Raw genomic sequence first — 18,267 nt, 5'->3', positions numbered from 1 at the left:
CAGGAATGTGTCTGTAACATGCTACATTAACAGAGTTCTAGGACTGCCCTTTTAGTAGAGGTTGAGCAGTAGTATATTTCTCCTACAAAAAAGGGAAAAGAAAAAGAAGAAAATACAAAAAAGTGATTAGGGCAGTCATTGATCCTGCCTTTATTCTTTCTCTCTTTCTCCTTTCCGTCCTCCTACCCTCACCTTCCCCTTCCTGTCCTTCCTTTCCTTACTTCCCTTTCTTCCCTCTTACCCACCATCCCTTCCTTCCTTCATTTTCATCTGTTTCTATGAATAGTTTGTGTGTGTGTGTGTGTGTGTGTGTGTGTGTGTGTGTGTGTGTGATTTCAGAGAGGGAGAAAGAGGGGGAGGAATAGGGGGAGAGAGATAGAAACATCAATGATGAGAGAGAATCATTGATTGGCTGCTTCCTGCACGCCCCCCACTGGGGATTGAGCCCCGTAAGCTGGGCATGTGCCCTTGACTGGAATTGAACCTGGGACCCTTCAGTCCATAGGCCGACGCTCTGTCCACGAAGCCAAACCGGCTAGGGCTATCAACAGTTTTTCTTAAAGAACTTTTCAAATAATTAATTTATTGCAAGATTTCTTTAAAAGGTTTTCTATTGACATTTAGAGAGAGAGAAAGGGAAAGGAAAAAAGAGAAACAGTGGTGCTGGAGCATCTATCTGCCTCCTCCTGCACACCCCCCACAGGGGTTTGAGCTCCCAACCCAGTCAACCTGGGAATGTGCCTTGACTGGAAATCAAACCAGCAACCTTTCAGTGCACTGGACAAGGCCCAACCAGCTGAGCCACACCGGCCAGGGCTATTGCAAGATTAGTTAACATGGAACATAATTAAAACTGTTCTTGAGAAGCATACCTGTAGAGGATAAAGCAAATTTTTAATGTAGAAACTGAATGTAAAAGCCCATTCTAGGTACCTGAGTGTTGACAGAATTTAACAAGGACCTTATATTTGGACCAAAAAACAGAACCTTCTTGTCCTTTTTAATCTTGATTTTGTTAATTCAACTCTCTTCCTAGGCAAATACTTCCATATCACCGTGACTTACCTTGAAAAGAACTAACATTTCCTTTTATAGACCAACTTCACTACCCTGGAAGATGTTAGAGTAAAAATATATATATATAGTCATTATCTTTTAATGCCAGTAAAACGTCATACTAACATAGGATAAGGGAGTGAAAATGTTGAAGTGCTTTTTAGGAGAAATTGAAGGTCAAGACAAGAGAGAAAATTACAAGGAAATTGCTATTCTATTTATCAGTAACCCTAACTGAATTCCTGCCTCTTGAGTCTTAAGTCTCAAGAAAAAGATATAATTTAAAACTTGGAGATTTTCCAATTCCCTAAAGAGGAACGGTGTGAGCCATCTATCTATCTAAAAATAAATTCCCAAAGTCCAACCTAAACATGTTTTACAGTTGTAAATTCTCGTGGGCATGAACTGAACTGTCTTTTTCTTGCTGTTATTTCAAAGCCGTCATCTTACTTTAAAATTATTAATGCTCTTAAAAATATGGTAGTTTTGATCATACTATATTTTTACTTTTATTTCCTTCTAATGAATTTTTATTATTTAAATAAAAAAATACATGTTTTTCACCCTCCCTGGTTTGGCTCAGTGGATAGAGCATTGGCCTGCAGACCGAAGTTTCCTGGGTTTGATTCCGGTCAAGGGCACATGCCTGGGTTGAGGGCTCGAATCCAGTAGGGGGTGAATAGGAGGCAGCTGATCAGTGATTTTCTCTCATCATTGATGTTTCTTTCTATCTCACTTTCTCCCTTCCTCTCTGAAATTAAGTAAAAAATATTTTTTAAAAAATAAGGCACAAGTTGATAAGCCAAAATAAAGGTCTAGTAGCACAGAGGAGAGAGTGATTGTTACTACTGGCAGAGTCTAGGAAAAAATTCATAGGGATGGTATCATTTGAGCTGAGGCTTAGGGATGAGAGGGATTTCGGAAGCTGAAATGGGAGAGTCCTTCCCTAGCCTCAGGAAGGCACACAGACCAACGATGAAAGGCCGTGATGACTAGATTATGGTTGATGTATGGCAGGGTGAGTGGGAAAGCCAAGAGCTGGAGGCTCATGAGTTCCATGTTTAGAGGTCCAAAATTTATTCTAAAATAAATACAGAGGCAGCAGTAGATTTTTAGCAAGAAAAAAATATAGAGCCAAAAAAAACCTTTTGTCGCATAATTTGTGGACAGGGATTTAGATTCCAGAAGAAAGAATAAAACAACTGAAATGTTTCCATCTATTGAATAATTCTTTTTATTTGTTCAAAGGTACTATGAAAGCGTCTAAATAGCATTTGGGAGTGTGAAATTTAGTCACTCAGATTTAGTGTTAACTGACTTTTACTTTGGGGAAGTTAGACGATAGCTCTTCACAGAATAGTTGTATACACAAATGGCCCAGTGCATTGTCTATGTTAAAAATGAATAAGTTAATAGATATTATTGTTACTTCTATCAAAAAAACTTTACAAGTTAAATAGGGAATGACTGAAAGAAGAAAGAAATTTTTTTTCATTTAGATTTTAACTATCAACCTAAAATAACATTGTCAAAAGTAATTTAAAACATTTTTTTTCAAGTTTAGGAATGATTTTTTTTCTGACACTATTTTACTTCCCAAATCCATTTGTCTTTTTTATATATCATAATAAAAAGTTGTCAAATTTAAGGTGAAGTCTTTTATAAATAAGCTTCTAAATTGGAAAAGATAAAAATACCTCTCAAAGCCTGATCAAGGGTAAACTATGCAGTGTTAGAGGTTTGATATGTTCATTTGCTAATTAAATCTGAGGTTGATTTATAAAACCATTGCATAATAATAGCACTGTTCTTTTCTGTGGGTGTCTTGGAAGTGTTTAAAAGTGCTAAACACCGCCGAAACGGGTTTGGCTCAGTGGATAGAGCATTGGCCTGCGGACTGAAAGGTCCCGGATTCGATTCCAGTCAAGGGCATGTACCTGGGTTGTAGGCACATCCCAGTAGGAGATGTGCAGGAGGCAACTGATCGATGTTTCTCTCTCATTGATGTTTCTAACTCTCTATTCCTTTCCCTTCCTCTCTGTAAAAAAATCAATAAAATATATTTTTTAAAAAAAGAAGTGCTAAACTCCAATGAGATGAATTAGTTTTGGTTTAAAAGCTGAAGCATGAATTTTTGCTTTAGAAATTGCCTGATGGGGCATTTCCATGTGCAAATTTAACCAGTCTCAGATCAACTTACCCAGAATTGAACTTACCATCTTCATGTTCAAATTGTCCCCGCTTGGTACCTGATTCAGTCACTTTTGAAATGGATAAAAAGCAATCACCTAGGAAAATGAGCTGAAAAATTAAAGAAAGAAAAACCTTTTTAAAAAAACATATTTAATTGATTTTTTTACAGAGAGGAACAGAGAGTTAGAAACATCGATGAGTGGGAAACATTGATCAGCTGCCTCCTGCACACCCCCCACTGGGGATGTGCCCGCAATCAAGGTACATGCCCTTGACTGGAATCAAACCTGGGACCCTTTAATCCGCAGGCCGACGCTCTATCCACTGAGCCAAACCGGTTAGGGCGAAAAACCTCTTTTTTTCCTAAAACTAAATCTCATTGCAACATCCCCTATCTGTGTAGATTTTGTTCTTTCTATAAGGAAAATTGATAGAGCTAAAATAGGAAACTTTTTAGGAGGTTCCTTGAAATTTTCAGTACAATTTGGATCCTCTTCTCATATTCTGATACTTTATTTTTTAGTTATTTTCAGTAAATTTATAACTTAAGAAAAACTGATAAAACTTACAAGTGCTATTTTAGAACAGGGGTCAGCAAAGTATGACCATGGGCCAAACCCAGCCTGCTGCCTTGTTTTTAAAAATTAAGTTTTGTTGGGACAAAGCCACAATCATTCGTTTACATGTTTTCTGTGACTGCAGAGTTGAATAGACTGTACAGAATCTGCATGGCATAGAAAGCTAAAAACATTTACTATCTGGTCCTTTACAGAATTAGTTTACTGACCTCTATTTAGGGTCTTCAAATAAAGAAGAGTACCTTTTTCAGTATAAATGAGGATGGTGATAATATTTTTTCTGCTATTGTTAAAAATTTGCTGTGCACCTGTGCTTCTTGATCAGATAATTTAAGAAATTTTATAGTAAAATTAGTTCTTTGTAAATTGACTCCTTCAATTCTCACATGATAGGTTGATAATTCTTATAGATTCCACTTATTGCTTTTGCTTACACATGAACTTGCTTTATAAAACATACCCTTTTCAAAGCAATCACTTATAATCTATACTTATGCAGTGCTTTGCCTTAAACATACATCTGTTTTTTAAGTGCAAAGCTACCATATTAATATAATTTATAATTATTCTTCAGTAAGTACAGAACCAAAATTGTTTTTTTAAATATATTACTTAGCAACCTAACTAAAATTAATAAAGGAAGTCTTTATGCAAGTATTGATATTTCCTATGTCAATAGCATACACAGTGTGGCTTATTTTATTTATTAAATTGGAAAGCATATTTATCAGTTCCCTGGCCCTGAGTACCAGTAATCATTATAAGTATAAGCATTCTTTAAATCCATGTCTTTTCTAAACCCAAAAGCACTTTACCCATAAACCTCGTTCATATTCCCAGTACCCTAGAAGGTATGGGTAGGCACTAGTATACCTAGTGATGGTTAGAGAAACTGAGAGACCCTCCCCCAAAAAAACATTAATGTTTTCTTTGTTCTTTGCATGTGAGAAAGCTATTTTTGGTTTTACTCAATGTTTACTCTGTATTAAATTACTTGTGCAGCTTTATTTCCATTCCAAAAATTCTTGATGCTCCTCTTGCAAAGCAAGCGGTCTCCTAAAGCATGTCCCACTTTAATCTCTCTGCTTCTTCACATTGCCACCAGCAGTTTTCAACACCATGTCTCCGACTATGCCTCTGTACTATTTCAAAGTCTTTATTGGTTTCTATCACCTTTGCAACTTTTCAAGATGGCACCTGGTCCCCACCGTCATCTCTAGCTTTATCTCCCACCCTTGTCCAATATAAGTTTTGTACTCCTACTTTATTAAATATTGTAGTTTGTAGTTCTGACAGTAGTCTTTCATTACTTTTTGCCTTTGCCCAGGACTGTAATGCCCTTTTTCCTCCACTCTTCTCTATAGACTATGTTCATCTTTCAGCTTCAGCGTTGCCACGCCTAGGAAGCCTCCCCGAAACTGTCTCCCTTCATGCTTGGTTGAGTGGCCTGACTGCAGATTGCACCCTCAACCTTGGCATATCGGGACAGTGCTCTAACCAACTGAGCTACCCGGTCAGGGCTGGACTTACTGCTTTTTTATAATAAACTTTTTATGTTAGGACAGTTTCAGTTTATTGAAAGATAAGCAAGATAATACAGCAAATTCCCATATGTCCTGTACTGTTCCTTTTTTTTTTTAAAGAATGCCTTACATTAATTTGGTACATTTATACAATTGATGAACCAATAAGGAGACATTATTATTGGCTAAGGTTTATAGTTTATTCAGATTTCCTTAGTTTTCATCTGATGTCTTTTTTCTGTTACAGGATCTCATTCAGCACACCACGTTACCTTTAGTATTCTTGTCTCAGGCTCCTCTTGGCTATAATAATTTCTCAGACTTTCCTTATTTTTTATGACCTTGACAATTTTAAGAAGTATTGGTTAGCTATTTTCTGAAATGTTTCTCTATTGTAATTCATCACATAACATCAAGAGTACATAGCAACATGATTTATTATTGTTGATGTTGACCTGGCTGAGGTAGTATTTGTCAGATTTCTCTATGATATCATGTTACTTTTTTTACTCCTCTTTGAAAGGAAGTCACTATTCGAAGTGCATACTTAAGAAGTGAGGAATTAGGTTCCACCTCCTGAAGGTCGAGTATCTACATAAATTATTTGGAACTTCACAGATTTGTCTATTCTCCTCTACTTATTTCTTTATGTGTTTCAATATGGACTCATGGGTGTTCATTTTGTACTTTGAGTTATAATTTAATATTAATGTATTTTGTTGCTCAAGTTGTCCAAGCTTTGGCTATTGGGAATCTTTTAGTTGGCTCCTGTGTCCCTTTTACGTATCCTCATCATTGTGGATTTTTTTTGGTGGCGGGGGGGGGCTTTATTTTTATTTTTTTAGTACTTTCCTATTTTCTTACTTGTCTTGCATATATCTCTCCCCAGTCCCAGAATGAGTGTTTTATGTGTTTTTTTATTTTTATTTTATTGAACTGTATTCTGTAATACTATTTGTTTGGTTTTTGTTTGTAATTCTGAATTAACATGAGATATTTGTAACATGATTATATTTTTATCAAAATATCTCAAGAATGGTCTGTTTGCTTTGTGACTGTCCAGTTATCCTGAATATTTTGTTTTTTGATTAATGATATAACTGTTTTTAGTTGGAACCAAGATTCCTATCAGGTGACTAAAGTGACACCTCATTATTTACCTGGCATTTATTTTATTTTTAGGAGATGAACTAGTTTTACACAAGTGAAGTTTTTAGGTGCCTAAAACGTAAACTTTTTATGTATCCATTCTTCCTTTAAGGAACATATTTAAGCACCTACTATGTGCTAGGCATAGTGCTGGGTGCCCAAGGCAGATACAACTGTTTCTTGAGTAGACCATAGTTTAGTGGGACATGGTTATACTTCAGCATGGTAGGTGCTGTAATAAAGGTTAGCTCAAGATGAAGCAGAGCCAACAGCAGAGATCCAGGGCAGTCTGTTGACATTTTGAAGGTTGAATCTTAATTAGCCAGATTAAATGGGGGAGAATGAGAAAAGCAGGGAGGTTAAGGGAGATGGGCAAGAATGTTTTCACAAAATGAACAGCATGTAACTGAAAGAGCATAGCATTTTCTAAGTACCACAAAGAGCTCAGTGTGACTGGAACATAAAGTGGAGGCAGTGGTGAGAGTTGAGCAGTAAGCCTAAAATCCATCATGAAGGGCCTCATATGCCTTATTTATATGCTAACATTCTGGGGGGGGGTGCGCCCTGTTAGAGAGTTTTTAGGCAGAGGAGCAATCACTTTGATGATAATGTGGACAGTGAATTAGAGTAGCCAGGAAACTAGGTGAGGAATCCATTCCAATAATCTAAACTGGAAATGAGGACAGTGGTAACAAATGGAGTAGATTGATTGGTGAGATATAATGGAAGTATGGATAGGAGGTTAAAAGGTGACCAAAGTGATGTCTAAAACAGACGTCATCTACATGTACCTGGTAATATAGGCATGGGCAAAAACAACCACAATGAAAACCACAATTTATGTTTCTTACTTAACAAATGTCTGTGAGTCTACTTTCCAAGTATCTTGAAAACAGTTCTGTAGGTAAATGGTCTAGTATTTGATCACTGATAAAGGAATAGTACATGTGAGGTTTAAGTACTGAATAGCTCCAGTATATCACACTCTGACGCTCTCAAAAATAGAAGCAAATAAACTGAAAAGAAACCAACACTAGATGTATAGAAATTTATCTAGAAATGTTTCCTCTGGCACAATCCTTACAGCTCTTGTACCACAGTCAACTTTAGCTGTCATGCCAATGCCTTCAAAATCTTTTCCATTTTCTGGCAAAGCTTAGCCATTAGTGTCTGTTATCTCAGGTAGAAATCATAGTGACACAATACATTTACACAGTGTGTTAGTTCCACCCACTCCTCCCACTGTGCAAACAGCTCCATTAATGTAAGTTTGGCAGTTTAAAAACCACAAGTATTTTTGGCCTGCTTGCATGTCATTGTACACAAACATTTTGGCATACTATGTATCACTATAACATTAGTTGGGGTTACTCTCTATATCAATAAATGATTCATGTGCCCCCAAAAGTGACTAGAACATAACCTAGTCTTTATTTGAATCTGGCCAGTGGTGTCATGAAATATCTCAGCATTTCCTTAAAGCCACTGTCAAGTGATATCAACTCATATTTGCAGATGAGAAAATTGAAAGTGAGTTTGATGTATCACCTCAAGCCTCCTTGTCTAATAATATCTTCCCTATATATGCTGTTTCCAAAATAATATGGTTCAAAATAAAACAAGCATATTAAAATGTCAGATAACAAGTTTATATAATCCCTTAGTCACAAAAGCAGTTCCAGAAGGAGGTAGAAGGCATACAAAACAGGATATTATAATTCTTGTAAAAAGAGAAATAGATAAAGGACTGGAAAACAATCCAAAATGCTCCGAGGCAATAACAGCCTTTACTTATTGGAGTATGTTCAATAAGATAGTAATCGTTAGGTTTCTTAATATTCACTAAAATACAAAACAAAATACTAGTAAACACAGTTTATACGTTGGCTTGATAAGTGCCCCCAAGAAGCAGGATTATTCTATAGTTGTTTTATTATAGATTCATTCTAGAAGTGATCCGAAAAAAACTTCTGAATAAACAGTACAAGTGGTTCTCTAGCTTTTTCAAAAATTAAATTTATTGGGGTGATATTAGTTAATAAAATTATATAGGGTTCGCCGAAACCGATTTGGCTCAGTGGATAGAGCGTTGGCCTGCGGACTGAAAGGTCCCAGGTTCGATTCCGGTCAAGGGCATGTACCTGGGTTGCGGGCACATCCCCAGTGGGAGATGTGCAGGAGGCGGCTGATCGATGTTTCTCTCCCATAGATGTTTCTAACTCTCTATCTCTTTCTCCCTTCCTCTCTGTAAAAAATCAATAAAATATATTTTAAAAAAAATAAAATTATATAGGGGTCAAGTGTACATCATCTGTACATTGCATGTGTTTACCACCCAATCTCAATTCTCCTTCCATCACCATATCTTTGACACTCTTTGCCACTTCCCCACCCCCTTCCCTGTGGTAATCACCATACTGTTGTTTGTGTCTGTGCGTGTTTATGGGTTTTTTTGTTCATTTATTGTTTTCAGTTTTATATCCCACATATGAGTGAAATCATAAGTTCTTAACTTTTTCTGTCTCACTTAATATACTTAGCAAGATATTCTCAACATCCATCTTTGTCAAAAATGGCAGTATTTCATCTTTTCTGATGGCTGAGTAGTATTCCATTGTATATACATACTGTATCTTTTTCCAATCAACCATCGAAGAACAATTCCATTGCTTCCATGTCTTGGCCATTATGAATAATGCTGCAGTGAACATAGGGGGTGCATATATCTTTGCAAATAAAAATTTTCAAATTTTGGGGGTTGATGCTCAGGCTGAGTAGCTCATTTGGTTAGAGCATCGTCCTGGATATGCCAAATTTCAGGTTCGATCCCTGGTCAGGGCTCATACAGAAAGAAACCAATGAGTGAACAACAAATCAATGTTTCTCTCTCTCTGTCTCTCTCTCTCTCTCTCTCTCTCTCTCTCTCTCTCTCTCATCTATAAATAGAAAAAATTTTAATTTGGGAGGTTGATAACCAGGGAAGGGGTTACTAGGGTATATGATAATTCTATTCTTACTTTTTGGAGGAACCTCTATACTGTTTTCCATAGTGGTTGTACCAGTTTATATTCCCACCAGTAGTGAATGAGGGTTCCTTTTTCTCCACAACCTCTTCAACACTTGGTATTACTTGTCTTGTCGATAATAGCCATTCTAATTGGTATGAGGTGGTACCTCATTGTAATTTTGCTTTGCATTTCCCTAATAGCTAGGGAAGTTGAGCATCTTTTCATATATCTCATGGCTATTTGTATGTCTTCTTGGAAAAAGTGTCTGTTCAGATCCTCTACCCATTTTTCAATTGGGCGGGCTATTGAGTTTCTTTTGCTGTGCAGAAGTCTTTTAGTTTGATAAAGTGCCATTCATTTATTTTTGCTTTTCCTTCCTTTGCCTTTGAGGTTAAATTCATAAAGTCCTCCTTAAGACCAAGATCCATAAATTTACTTCCTATGTTTTCTTCTATGCAATTAATTGTTTTAAGTCTTATATTTAGATCTTTGATCCATTTTGAGTTACTTTTTGTGTATGGTGATAAACAGCAGTCTAGTTTTATTCTTTTACATGTGGTTTTCCAATTTACCCAGCATCATTTATTGAAGAGGCTTTCTTTTCTCTTTTGTATGTTTTTGGCTCCTTTGTCAAAATATTATTTTGCCCATAAATGTGTGTTTATTTCTGGGCTCTCAATTCTGTTCCATTAATCTGTGTGTGTTTCATGGCAGTGCCATGCTGTTTTGATTGTGGTTGCTCTGTAGTATAATTTGAAATCAGAGAATTCACTACTTCCAGCTTCTTTTTTCTCAGGATTCATTTGCTATTTGGGGTCTTTTGTGGTTCTATACAAATCTGATGATTTCTTCTATTTCTTTAAAAAATGCCATTGGGGTTTTTATGGGGATTGCATTAAATCTGTATATTGCTTTGGTAATATGGCCATTTTAACTATGTTGATTCTTCTAATCCATAAACATGGAATATCTTTCTATATCTTTATGTCTTACAGTTTTCAGTGTATAGGTTCATCTCATCCTTTGTTAAATTTATTCCTAAGTATTTTATTCTTTTGCAAAAGGAATTGTGTTTCTTTGTTGTTTTTGTTTTCATTTTTTTCTGAAATTTCATTGTTAGAATATAGGAATGCAGTTAATTTTTGTACATTGATTTTGTAATTTGCAACTTTAGTCTATTTATTTACTGTTTCTAATAGGTTTTTGGTGGAGTTTTTAGGGGTTTCTATATAAAGAACTATGTTGTCTGCAAAAAGTGACAATTTTATTTCTTCATTGCCAATTTAAATGCCTTTTATTTATTTCTTTTGCCTGATTGCTCTGGCTAGGACTTCCAATACTATGTTGAATAACAGTGGCGAGAGTGGGTATCCTGGTCTTGTTTCTGATCTGAAAGGAAAAGCTTTCAGTTTTTCACCATTGAGTATGATATTACCTGAGGGTTTGTCATATGTGCCCTTTATTATGTTGAGGTACTTTTCTTCTATACCCATCCTATTGAGTGTTTTATTCATAAATGAATACTAGCAAGTTGAATACAACAATACATTAAAGAGATAATATATCAGGATCAAGTGGTGTTCATTCTAGGGGCACAGGAATGGTTCCGCATATGCAAATTGATCGTGATATACCACGATCAATGTGATATACCACATTAACAAAACAAAGGATAAAAATCCTATCAGTAGATACAGAAAAAGTATTTGACAATATAAAACACCCATTTATAATTAAAACTCTTGCTGCTTTTACAGATTCATAAAACTCATTCATCTAACAATTCATGGGAAAATGGTATCTTTTAATAAGGTACTAATGAGTTGATAGCTAAGATTTATGATATTTCCTAAGTAATTTATTCCTGCCAGTAATTTAAATGTGAATCACTTTTAACATTAAGACCAACCTCTGTTTAATATAAGGCCCTGACCAGTATTTTTAAAACCACCGTTATAGGCTAGTCAGACACTATTGGGTGTAGAATCTTCTTAGCTTTTTATGTGCTGGAAATTTAGCCTCTTAAACATTTTTAGTAAGGTCCTGAAGAGAACAACATGTTTCACATTTGCATATATCCTCTAGGAAATGCCCTGTAGAATCCAGATTAAAAATGAATGTGTAAATCTTTATGCTGTGGCTGTGGTTCCAGCGAAATCTAACCACTACCAAAAGTCTTCTTCCATGCCTAACTCATACCTTTACCAAGTGACACATTAAACTTGTCAGATTCAATCTTCAATACCTAATTTAGATTTATGAATCTATAGAAGTAATGTAGAAGAAATTATAAAGCCGTGCTATTTTAATCAAACTTTAAATTAATTAAAAGTAAATAAAATTTAAGATTCAGTTCTTCAGTTGCAACAGCCACATTTAAAGTACTTAATAGCCACCTGTAACTAGTGGCTGCCATATTGGACAACACAGATGTAGAACATTTATTGGACAATGCAGATATAGAACAGTGCAGAAAGTTTAATTCAATAACATTGTTTAGAAAGTACTGGCACTTTAATTGATAGTGACATATATTTATATACAAAAATGCCCATGTGATGACTTCTCAAGAGGAAAAGCAACCAGATTGTTTATAAATAGGATCTATAATTTCATTTATTGTCCAAAAAAAGTGCCCTTTAAATTTATAAATTCCACTTTCTTTCCTCAAACTCTTACCCTAGCCCAGCCAGCATGGCTCAGTAGTTGAGCATTGATCTATGAACCAGGAGGTCATGGTTCAATTCCCAGTCAGGGCATGGGCTTAATCCCCAGAGGGGGCATGCAGAAGGCAGCTGATAAATGATTCTCTTTCATCATTGATGTTTCTAGTTCTCTCTTCCTCTCCCTTCCTCTCTGAAATCAACAAAAATGCATTTTTTTAAAATAGTTCCCCAAAAAGAAAGGAAGGCTCTTCTTTATAGTAGAGTGCTTACTGATAAATGTGGATGGATTGGTGAAGCTGGAAAATCACCATATCACAATAAAGATTGGTTTAGGCAAGAATTATCAGTGGATGCTAAAAATAAGGGCAAAGTTTATCGAGGAACAGGATGCTTACATAGTTGAAGCGTCTTCTCACATACTGCTTCTAAGTTACAAGGAAGAAAATAATTATAAAATGGAAAGCTATTGAGAGGCTGATGGGTCTCTGGATGTGATACCTTGAAAGACATTCAAAAACACAAATATGAAATAAATGTTTGTATGTAAGTGGGAGACATAAGCTGAATTTAATCATGAGGAAACATCAGACAAAACCAAAATGAAAAACATTCCATTTTTTAAAGTGGCCTGCATTTTTAAAAATTTCAGTGTCACAAAAGATGGGGGAGAGAAGGGCAGGCAAGACTGAAGAACTAGCCGGGCCAGTATTGCTCAGTTGCTGAGGGTCCACCAATGAACCAGGTGGTCACCATTCAATTCCTAGTAGGGCACATGCCCAGGTGGCTCAATCCCTGGTAGAGGGCATCAGGAGGCAGCTAGCTGATCAATGATTCTCATTATTGATGTTTCTATCTCTTCCTCCCTCTCCCTCCCTCCCTGAAATTAATAAGCATATCTTTTTTTAAAAAACTGATGAACTATTTCAGATTAAAGGAAACTACAGATATGACAACTTAAAGCAAAAGTTGGTCTATGACTGGATCCTGAACTAGAGGTGAAAAGAAAAATAATAAAAAGGACATAATTGGAACATTTGCCATGATTGGGATATGAATAGTAGATTAGAAAAAGTATTGTATTGATGTTAAATTTCCTAAATTTGGTAATTATACTATGATTATGTTAGAGAATACCTTTGTTCTTAGGAAATACACAGTGAAGTATTAAGGAGTAAAGGAGCATGATGCCTGTAACTTATTCTCAAATGGTTCAAGAAAATAATTGTGTGTGTGTGGAGAGGAAGAATACAATAACAAATGTACTACATCATTAAGAGTTGGTGAATTTGCATAAAGGCTACAAAGAAGTTCTCTATTCAAGTCTTGCAAATTTTCTGTAAATTTGAAATTACTTTAAAAATTTTAAATTCTATTCAATGTTTTCTAGCCCTTTCAAAGGCACAAAATGACATAATGGCAATGAAGATGCAAGCAGAGAGTCTTTCAAAAGAATATGACCGACTCCTAAAAGAACACTCAGAACTTCAGGTGGGTGACATCCTTGTTACAGGCTTATATATATATTTTTAATATATTTTATTGATTTTTTACAGAGAGGAAGGGAGAGAGATAGATAGTCAGAAACATCGATGAGAGAGAAACATCGATCAGCTGCCTCCTGCACGTCCCCCACTGGGGATGTGCCCGCAACCCAGGTACATGCCCCTGACCGGAATCGAACCCGGGACCCTTCAGTCCGCAGGCCGACGCTCTATCCACTGAGCCAAACCGGTTTCGGCAAGGCTTATATTTTTTGAAAGTGTAATTAATTAAGTCAACTATTTGTGTTATTTGCCCTTCCCAAATCAAGAGGTTGTACTTAATCCCGGTTTTATTGAGTAATTAAGGAACCCAGAATTTACCTAGAGCAGTGGTTGGCAAACTGCGGCTCGCGAGCCACATGCGGCTCTTTGGCCCCTTGAGTGTGGCTCTTCCAAAAAATACCGACTTCTGCGCATGGGCCATTAAGTTTCAATCACACTGTACATGCGCGCCCGCACATGGTCTTTTGTGGAAGAGCCACACTCAAGGTGCCAAAGAGCCTCATGTGGCTCACGAGCTGCAGTTTGCCGACCACTGACCCAGAGGGTGAAGATTAGGACATTGCATGAAAATACAAGATAATCATATTCACCTTCCAAATCCTACTTAAGAATCAAAAGATTGCTGTGGACCATCTACAGTAAAAAGCTGTTTCTAATTGTCCTTTATGAATTTCACTTCTGTTGTCAAACCTTAAAAATTGCATTGTATCCTCAAGTTCTTTGGGAAACTTAACTTTCTCAATTTTATATAGGTCATTTACTTTAAATAAAATAATCAGAAAATAAGGGACTATAAAATATTAAGGAAACAAAGGTGGGAGAGGGGAAAGCTGATTTCCTTACCATAAGCAAATCCTACTTTGCAGCTTTTAAACCCATTTGGATTTCCCCTTCTGGTCCCCTTCCTGTTAAAGTTACTAAATAAATATTAGAAAACAGTCCCTTCAAAATATGTAGTCCTTGCCTTTCCTTGTTTGCACTTGTGCTCTTCTAGAAAAGAAAAAAACAGAACTAACCAAGGGTCATTGGCAGTATAAAAGCATGAGCACCTGCAAATTTATAACTTTCGCTTTAGAAAATCACCCTTTACTTAAGGGACTTATCCAGAATAACTGCTCCATTCAAGCTGTGATTTTTATCTAAAGTAGTAAGATATATATAACCTGTTTTCTCTAATCCTGTCTTCTGATTGGTTGCTTAAAGTTAATGTTATTAAAGTTATTCTGAAAGCATCAACGCTCAGCCTAAATAAGCTTTTTTTAAAAAAATATATTTTATTGATATTTTTACAGAGAGGAAGTGAGAGGGATGGAGAGCCAGAAACATCAATGAGAGAGAAACATGGACCAGCTGCCTCCTGCACATCTGCTGGGGTTGTGCCTGCAACCCAGGTACATGCCCTTGACCGGAATGGAACCTGGGACCTTTCAGTCCGCAGGCCGATGCTCTATCCACTGAGCCAAACCGGTCCTGGCCTGAATAAGCTTTAGATGAACTTCCCATGTATAAGCAATAACACTACAACTCCATTTTATGAAATTTTTTCCCTCAGGGTAGACTTTTACCTTCTTGGAGCAAGATTTCTTAAGATTATTTCTACCCCATTTTCTTCCAATTTTAAATAATACATTATAGTCATCTTTTAACATGATCAGTAAAGGGTATAATTTGAGAAGCTAGTTCTATTGGCAAGTATCTGAAGAACAACAAAAAAGGCCACCCCATCTGGTTTTTGTGGTTCCCTTCATTCTTTCTCTGCCAAAAAGTCTTAATTGGGTTTGCAAGAGGGGAATAGAAATTTTGTTTTCTGGATATAACTGTGAAGCTAAGGAAAAATAGATTAAGACGGGGGAGAAAAAGAACTTAACAAGAGTTTTATTTTCCCCTCTAGACATCTTTTCTAGTAAAACCCACCAATTTTGTAGTTTTTAAAATTTGAGACCTTCTTAATCCATATTTCACAGTTGATTACTCTTACAATTAATAACTATACACAGAAAAGAGAATTTTTTTAAGTCCATGTCTTATCTATGAATCTGTTTCTCACTCTTTGCTGTACTACTTAAGTCCATTTTTTCTTGCAGGATCGTTTACCAAAAGACAACAAGAAAAGCCTGTGAACTGTCAGAAAGAAGAGCGTGGCATACCATGTCAGGATGATAAATTTGCTATCATGTTAGTCTCTCAGAAATTTAAAATTCAGTTCAGAAAAATGTACTATGACTGGCCAATATTTTTTTAAATGCCATACATAAGCTGTTATTATAATGACATTATCACAATATTTGATGATGTTTCACATATATTGTAAAGTCTATATTCTGTCTCTTAAGTAAAATATAAGCATGTTAAAAACATTTAGATACTCATAGTAACAGTGGTGTATGGTGGCTATTTACCAATAGGAACAAAAATTCATTAGCCAGTTACTTCCAAAATTAGATTTTTAAGTTGCATGAAACCATTAATAGCCTTTAAAAGCTTTGATGAGTTTCTACTAATAATAATCTATTTAATCAGATGATGACAATGATTATGTATTTGAATATAGTATCCATCATCAGCAAATTTGTTCATGGGAAGATTAAATAAGGATAAATGATCAGAATTTGCCACTATATTAATAGGGAAGAGTCAGAGCAAAAAATAAAAATAGTGACCTTAAAGCCTGATGACACATACTATGGTTTAGTCTCATAAGACAACTGTTTTAATAATTATATTTTTGTTACTGTGCTTCTACATCTATTGGACTGTTTTTGTTGACATTTGTGTCAATGACACGTAATTAGTAAGTGGTCAATCTTTTTAAAGTCCATCTGGCAGTGGAGTTTACATCTATTTGTACAACTGTCACAGCACTGAACTAAAATTATTTTGCAACAATTTGGAATTCTTGACTCAGAGAGTAAGTATTTCCCATTACTGTGAGATTATATAGTTATAATACATATATTACCTCTAGTATACATACACTGGTATCACAGTTCCTCTGAGATGTTTATGTATTCTGAAAACTAAATATTAAATACTATTTTTCCATTCAAATATTCATTTAGTGTTTTCTTTAGAAAATGATAATGATTATTGCATTAATATGATTTAGGTTGTTCCCAGTGTTTAGACGTGGAAATTATCTTCCTTGTCTCATAAAAACCTAAATATAAAAGAAAATGGAAAATAATTACTAGAGTTTTTATTTTCTTCATATTTGTTTTATCCTTTGTTGTTTATTATCCTTTTAGCATCAACTTCACACATATTTAATTTTTTTCATTGCAAAATGGGTGAAATGAGCAAGTATGTAAGACTTTTTTTCAGATAAAAGTCAAGAGTTACTGCTAGAAAACAGACACGTAGGAGACATTTAACAGGAGTAAGAAATGAGAGTTAGACCATCTGGACTGACAGCACCATAAATAACAAGAGGGAGGGAGTGCTGAAACAAGACAGAACTCCAAGTATCAACTGAAAAATATCCAAGTTAGAGCTACATGGGTAATACCTAGTGAGTTGAGTGATTTTGGCCTGCTATACAGAAATCAAGTCTAGTACAGAATAACATAGAGAAAATTAGGAAGTACACACCTGTAGAATTGGCAGAATTTAAATCTAGTCCCAGCCTCACAATAATTTAGCCATGTGATTTGAACAAATTTTTTAACCCTCTAGACTTACATTTCCTCATCTTCAAAATGGGAGCAATAACGTTTAGGTCAGGATTACTCTGTATACTAAGGTAATACTGTGATTCTCAAAGTTGTTCAGCCTGTCTGGCAAAGTCTGGGTGCTCTTTGAAGAGCACAAGGATTTAAAGACTTCCCAAGATCACTTTACAGTTTACATTTAAGTCCTCCTCAATCTCAGCCTTCAGTTTTACAGATGGGCAGCCTGAGGCCTCAAACCTCTGAGCCGTTTTCTCATGGTAACATGATACTGGATGGATTCGGGGCCAGGATCTGAAATAGAATTCAGGTGTTCAGATATTACGCTAGTCTTTATAAACACAAACTATCATTTGCTGAACAAAGTATTGCCATGATTTATCCAAGGTTTGAACGAGGAACTTTTGCTTCAGACTCTGTATACTTTACCACGACACCAAATTGCCCCTCAAACAATACTTGTTAGTTATGCTCTCCTTGCCAATGATGGAGTTGAACAAAAAATAAACGTGTATTCCGGATTTGGTCACACTGCGTATTGTTTCTTTCTATTGTCTGTAATGACTTCTTTATGTTTTAAAAGGGCTAGGCTGTATTACGGATTTAAACACAGGAGTGTCATTCTTATCTTTTTCTGTCAGAGTTACATAGTTTTGTCACACTCTCTTCCCCACTTACAAATCTACCTTGAGGTCCTGGACTCTAGGAAGGAGCATTTAAGAAGTTGAAGCCAAGTACTCATTGCTTATCAGGCTATATCTTGGGCCCCAGTGCTGGTAAATAGAGTACCCTGAACCCCCAATCTGGAGCCTGGAGCTTAACTATTTCCTATTATACTATCCCAATGTCACCAGCCTGCCATGATCTCTAATTAAATCCCATGCT

The 18,267-nt window shown here is 35.9% G+C and overlaps 1 protein-coding gene across 2 annotated transcripts in view; it reads left to right on the top strand.

The window, feature by feature from the left end:
• The window catches only part of BCAP29 (B-cell receptor-associated protein 29), a 37,562-nt gene extending 19,956 nt beyond the window's left edge, over positions 1-17,606 (top strand). The window contains exons 6-8 of one of the 2 annotated variants that reach the window (XR_001515759.1): positions 13,561-13,661; positions 14,712-14,864; positions 15,802-17,606. Coding sequence is in view for 1 of the 2 variants with exons in the window: in XM_006774864.2 (XP_006774927.1) it covers positions 13,561-13,661; positions 15,802-15,837 (137 nt within the window). In the remaining variant the exon portion in view is untranslated. The remainder of the gene's footprint in view (positions 1-13,560; positions 13,662-14,711; positions 14,865-15,801) is intronic. The other variant, XM_006774864.2, reaches the window with a different exon arrangement.
• Positions 17,607-18,267: the final 661 nt, after the last annotated feature.

The sequence above is a fragment of the Myotis davidii genome, unplaced genomic scaffold (genome assembly GCF_000327345.1).
Source record: "Myotis davidii unplaced genomic scaffold, ASM32734v1 scaffold125, whole genome shotgun sequence".
In the NCBI taxonomy this organism is placed as follows: Eukaryota; Metazoa; Chordata; class Mammalia; order Chiroptera; family Vespertilionidae; genus Myotis; species Myotis davidii.
The sequence above is the reverse complement of the archived record's forward strand: the minus strand, read 5'-3'. Positions and strand labels throughout refer to the sequence as shown.